Source organism: Fringilla coelebs (genome assembly GCF_963513975.1).
Source record: "Fringilla coelebs genome assembly, chromosome: 9".
NCBI classification, from domain to species: Eukaryota; Metazoa; Chordata; class Aves; order Passeriformes; family Fringillidae; genus Fringilla; species Fringilla coelebs.
Genome location: NC_140067.1, coordinates 27,049,971 through 27,056,113, shown reverse-complemented (window position 1 = coordinate 27,056,113; position 6,143 = coordinate 27,049,971). Strand labels below are relative to the sequence as shown.

Below are 6,143 nucleotides of genomic sequence, written 5' to 3'. Positions count from 1 at the left end.
TCTGCAGTGCTGCCTTTGGGACATTTGTCATCCAGCATCCCTGCCAGCCTGCTGCATGCCTGGGAGGTCTCCTGACCATTACTGCCTACCTGAAGCACCTTTTTCTCTCTCTCAGACCAGTTTTACCAGCTCCCATACTGGTTTTACAGCTCACTCTGCTGTCCCTGCTGGGAGGAGTGCTGCAGTGCTGATCTTTCTGGGCGTTTTCCCATACCTGGGTTTAGGGTTACCCTCCTCAGGGAATGCCCCAGCGTTTCACCAGCTGCCTCCTCCACTCTAGACAAGTAAAGCTGACTGCAGATAATACAGTTACTCAATGCAAAGGAGGCAATGTGTTTCCATAGGCTGTTGAAAGAGAAATTAAAGGGAACAGCAGCTATCTCTCCACAGGACTTCTGGCCCAGCCAAGGAGTTGACAAGTGCTGTGCTTCATGAACTTTTCAGTTTGGCTTGCAAAAGGCTGGGTCTGAGGACAGCATTTCTCCTAACACCCAAAACATCTTTGGGGCATCCTTTATCAACACTTTATTAATTAACTTGTGCAAAAACTGGTCTGCCCTTGCTCTGTAAAACTCAGGCCTGCAGTTGGGAAACAGGAACACAACAGGCTGTGGTCCTCACCATTGGGATTCCCACCCACCCAGGCAGCAGAGAGCTGGCACAACCCTGGGAAGAGCTGTGCACTCATCACCAGACATCTTTCACAGAATCATAGAATCATTTAGGTTGGAAAATACCTCCAAGATCATCTAGTCCAACCTGTGACTGATCACCACGTTGTCACCCAGACTAGAGCACTGAGTGCCATGTCCAGTCATTTCTTGAACAGCTCCACCACCTTGAACTCCACCACCTCCCTGGGCAGCCTGTTCTAACACCTAACAACCTTTTTCATGAAGAAATTCTTCCTAATGTCCAACCTTAACCTACTCTGACCGGGTTGTGGCTATTTCCTCTTCTCCTGTCACTTGTTACCTGAAGGCAGAGCTTGATCCCCACCTAGCTACACCCTCCTATCAGGGAGTTTTAGAGTGATAAAGTCCCCTCTGAGCCTCCTTTTCTTCAGCATGAGCCTCCACAGCTCATCCTCAGAGGACTTGTCCTCCAGCCCCTTTCCCAGCCCTGCTGCCCTTCTCTGGACCCCCTTCAGCCCCTCAAAGTCTTTCTTGCAGTCAGAGGCACAGAACTGAACAGAGCACTTGAGGTGAGGCTGCTGCACCCTCAGGTCCTCCTCCACTAGGCCACTTCTCCAGGGATTTTTGGGACCCAAGTGCAGACAGGGCACTTGTTGAACCTCACACAATTGGCCTCGGTCCACGGATCCGTTTCTTTGTGTGGGGCTGCACGGCACACGGGGATAAAGCTCAGCATGCTTTCAGCTGCCTTTTGGGCTATGTATCTAAGGTGAAGAACATCCTGTGAGAGGCAGATCAGTCCTGCCCTTCACAGGATCTTTTTGTGGTGTCGAGGGCTCAGGGAGGGTCTCGGAGTGACAGCCTGGTACATTTCCCTCTGAGGCCTGGCTGCCTTCCCCTCAGTGTTCTGAGGGAGATCACAGACTCAGTTAGGTTGGAAAAGACCCATGAGCCCAAAAAAAAAAAGACCTATGAGGTCATTGAGCCCAACTTATGACCCAAAACCATGAACCAGACCCTAGCACCAAGTACCACATACAGTCTTTCCTTAAACACCTCCAAGGACAGTGACTCCACCACCACCCTGGGCTGCCCATTCCAATACATAATCACCCTTTGGTGTGAAAAAATTCCTCCCTATGTCCAGCCTGGACCTCCCTTGGGGCAGCTTGAGACTATGTCCAAGCACTCGCTGTTTGCTGAGTAGATTTCCACCCTCACCTGGCCACAATCTCTTGGCAGGTGGTCCCAAGGAGCAAGAAGGTCCCCCCGAGACTCCTTTCCTACCAGCTGTGCTCCCCAGCTCCCTCAGCCGCTCCCAACAGACTTGGGCCTCAGGATTGTACACCACTAGATGTGGTGTCAGGGGGAGCAGCCTCAGGCGCGGCTGGAAGCTCCTGGCCCACGCTCCGAGGCTGTGAGAGGAGAACCGCAGCCCCCAGCAGCCCCGGCTCCTGCCGCTCCGTGAGGGGAGGGCGGCCCGGCCCCGCCCCGCCCCTCAGGGGCGTGGCCCCGCCCCGCGCACGCGCGGCCGCGCTGTCCGCCTGTCAATAAAGCTTGAACAAGCGCCGCGCCGGGGCTGCCGTTTTGGTTTGGGTTTTTTTAATTTTTTTTTTTAATTGTGGGATTTTCTTATTTTTCTTTTTTTTTTTCCCTCCCTCGTTTTTTGTTTTTTTTTTCTTTGAAGGAACTTTATTTTCCCCCGCGCGCACGGGGATGCGCTGAGGCCGCTTCGCCCGGCCCGGCCCGGCCTCGGCATGTCGGGCAGCCGCCCGCCGCACCCCGTCGTGCCGCCCGCCGCCACACCGGCCTCCTCTTCCTCCTCTTCCTCGTCATCCTCCTCCTCCTCCTCTTCGGCGGCCATGGCCCCCGGCTCGTCCTCCTCGGGCGGCGCAGCGGCGCGGCCCGTGCTGGTGGCGGCGGCCGTGTCGGGGTCGGGCGCGGGGCTGGCCCGGCTGGCGGCGGGGGCGGCGCGGCCCGGCGGCTCCTCCGCGGCGCCGGGGGGCGGCGGCAGGAAGAGGCCGCTGCTCACCCCGCTCTGCAACGGGCTCATTAACTCCTACGAGGACAAGAGCAACGACTTCGTGTGGTGAGCGCGATATGTCGCGATATGTCGCTGGGGGAAGCCGGGGCGCCGCCATGCCGTCGGGAAGCCTGGGGAGTGTGGAATAGCGGCGGGAGGAGGGAGCAGCCGGCTGCCCCTCCTGGCGCTGGAGCGGCTGCTGCCCTCCGGGGGTTGTGGCTTTGGGGTTTTCCCTCTTTTGTGCCTCTCTCTGTCAGAAATAGTGTGGCCAGCAGGGCTAGGGAAGTGATTGTCCCTCTGTGCTGGGCTCTGGTGAGGCCACACCTCCAGTCCTGTGTCCAGTTCTGGGCCTCTCAATTCAGGAAGGACGTGGAGCAGTTAGGGTCCAGAAAAAGGCAGTGGAGCTGGGGAGGGGGCTGGAGCACCCAGACCAGCTGGGAGGGGAGATGGGGAGCCTAGGGAGGAGAAACGGCTCAGGAGGGGACTTTATCACTTTTTAGAACTTTGTGACAGGACGTTGCAGCCAGGTGGGGATCAGACTCTCCTCTCTGATAGCTAGCAACAGGACAAGTGGACACAGCCTTAAGCTGTACTAGGGGAGGTTTAGGTTGGATGTAAGGAAGAATTTCTTCCTAGAAGGGTTGATTATATCTTGAAATAGGCTGCCCAGCGAGGTGGTGGAGTCACCATCCCTGGAGCTATTCAGGGAACAACTGGACACAGCATTCAGGACTCTGCTCTGGTCTAGTTGACATAGTGGTGTGGGGTCATAGGTTGGACTTGATCTCAGAGGTCTTTTGTAACATAACTGATTCTCTGATTTTGTCTGGTTTTGGCCCTGTGTAGCAGCATTGCCTCCACCCTCTCTATTTTTAAGCAAAATCAGGTTATTCCTGGCAAGTTCCTCCTTGAGTGCCCCCAAGTTGTTGGAAAGGCCCTACAGCATGAGATGTTTCCTCACAGTGTTCTGACAACACAGCAACTGCCTTGTGTTCCTGGACAATGTGACCTCGAGTGGTCTGGAGCCCTCTCATCTTGGGAAGAGGATTCAGCAAAGGATTAAGTGCCCCTCTGGAAGAGACTCCAAGGAGCCTCATGATGGTTGATAGCTCCAGCAAAGCTGGCTTGGTTTGCCCATCTTGCTGGGAAAGGTTGTCTAGTTTGAAACAGCAATAAGTTTTGTGCCATGCAGGCACCTAAAACCAGATTAGTAGGGAATTTCTTCTGTGATGGTTTAAATATTTTTCAGATGTTGTTTTCTAGAATCCAGCCATCCAGCTGTAGCTCATAGCTGGAAATCACCTTTCAACATAATTGGCAAACTAAGGCCCATGGTTTGAGAACTGTTGGTAATTTGCAGTTTTGAAGAGAACCTGTTGCTGGTGGGTTTCAAAGCTCCCAACATAAGAAATAGGTTTGATTTTTGTAGCTGGCTAGATGTGCTAAAATGTGAGAACAGGAAGTAAGGTTGGGTCCTTAGAGAGAAAGGCAAACAGGGAAGAGGTAGTGGGAAAAAGATCAAGTTGTAGGAAAGTCATGTATGGAAAAGAAATAGTAAAACAAAGAAGATTATAAGTGGGCCACAGCTTCCAAGATGATTTTAACAGCTCTAGTGTAAGCTCTGACTTACAGGTGAGGATTGGATATGAGGCATCTCCCAGAGGACAGGTATTGTCTCAAAACCCTGTGGCTTAACTTTACAGCTTGTAAAGTGTTTAGCAGCGTTGATAGGAAATACCTTTGCCACTGAAGTGAAAACCTGAAGCTGCTAAGAAGTTAGTGGCAGAGCTAGGAATAAGTAATAGTCAAAAATTACTGCTTATTACTGAGTAGTTTGCTCAGTAGCAGAATGGGGATGAGGGGATTGCTGTCATCAGCTGATGCCCTGCTCTGGTTCTAGGCTATGTTAGGTGGATTTAAGAGCTCTTGGTGTGAGCTCAGTTGCTCACAGGTTTTCTGGTGATGGGGTATGAACACAGTTACAAGTACTCATTCTCCTCTGTTCCCTCTACTGTTACACCCTGGCAGTAGAGTTCTGCCAGCATGGCTCCCTGCCCTTTCCAGTCAGCTCTTATTTCCTATTTTGTTGTCTGTTGTAGAAATGAGGGGTTTGGAAAGGAAATTACACCCATAACCAATTTGTAGACTTGACATATTTTTAGATGGTTCAGAAAGCTGAGGTTCTTGCTTTTTTTCTGCAGGTAAGTACTGTACATACTTCAAGGAGAACCTGTAATTAGCTGTTTTCTCCTCTTTGAGAAGCACTACCGACTCAACAAGTGAGAGGAAAGAAATCAGTGAGAGGAAAGAAATCAGCCCGGTAGTACTCAGGGCAAAATGTCTTTTCTTAGCATTTACAAGAGCAACATTGAGCATACTGAATGTAGGTCTTCTGCAGGTCAGAAGCTTTAAGAGCAGACAATGATTATAGTTAACTTGGGTTTTTCACTACTCTATATTTCTGTGGGCTAAAGGGCTTGTTCTTACTTATTATTGTTCTAGCTTCAAATAACAGTATCCATATTTTTTTTTAATTTGAGTTAGCAATACAGTTATGTAGAAATAAACCAAACTGGGCAGCTCTGGAGTTTTGAGCAATGTCCAAGAAGGCAGGTGTGTGTTTGTTTAAATAATTGATTTAAACAAGCTTTACATATCTCAGTGTGAGAAACAGAAGTTTCCCCCTATGGCCTTTTTGCCTCTGTAAGTATAATTCGAGATGCTGCTAGCTGCAGAGAGCACTTGATAATTTTTCTGAGCATGAGCTGTGAGTTGCTGTTAGCCACAGCTGTAAACTCAGTGGTAGATTATGCCTGTACCAGCTAGAAGGTGGGAAAGAGAAAAGAAGTTTGGGTGAGTTTTTAGCATCAAGGTGCAAGTGCAAATTCCCTCAGTAATGTTAATATCAGACCTCCCTGCCTGTCTTCTGAAAGCACTGACTCAGGTGAGGCAGGGGCTCTAGGGTAAACATTGCCTTGTGTTGCTGCTTTGGGTTGTGAAATGTTTAGCAAGTGTTTGCTCAGGAGTTTGCAAGTGTCTCCTGTTTGTGGTGTATGGCACCTTCTGCCTGGAGGTGTGTAACTCCAGTCAGGACTGCAGGTAGGTCTGACTTAGTGGGCAACTTCATTATAAAAGGGAAAACTTTGATTCTCTTAGTGCAGGCTGCAGAATATAAAGGTATTTTTGTGCTGCTTCTGTAGCCAGGTGTCTTTCCACTTCTGGAGAGTGCCTGATCTCTAATCAGGTGATTTTCTGCTGCCCAGCAATGTAATTGCTTAGTTTTCCCAGGCCTTGTATTAGCCCTCTCGATTAGTGGTTGACTAAACCTCTTTAAAACCAGTTACTATCTGCTTGGCTCCCTGGATGGAGTGGCTCTTACCTGGCTCTTCAGTGGCTGCTTCATACCAGTCCTTGTTTCTGAGCTCTGGCACAAATCATGGAAGAGGGGGTGTTGCATGCTGATCTGGAGATCAACACCCAATACC

General features: G+C 50.5%; 1 protein-coding gene across 3 annotated transcripts in view; it reads left to right on the top strand.

Moving 5' to 3' along the window:
• Nucleotides 1–2,056: 2,056 nt before the first annotated feature.
• Nucleotides 2,057–6,143, top strand: part of COP1 (COP1 E3 ubiquitin ligase) — a 125,011-nt gene continuing 120,924 nt past the window's right edge. For all 3 annotated transcript variants that reach the window (XM_084211601.1, XM_084211602.1, XM_084211600.1), the window contains exon 1: nucleotides 2,057–2,724. In XM_084211601.1, coding sequence (XP_084067727.1) covers nucleotides 2,393–2,724 — 332 coding nt within the window. In that variant the 5' untranslated portion in view covers nucleotides 2,057–2,392. The remainder of the gene's footprint in view (nucleotides 2,725–6,143) is intronic.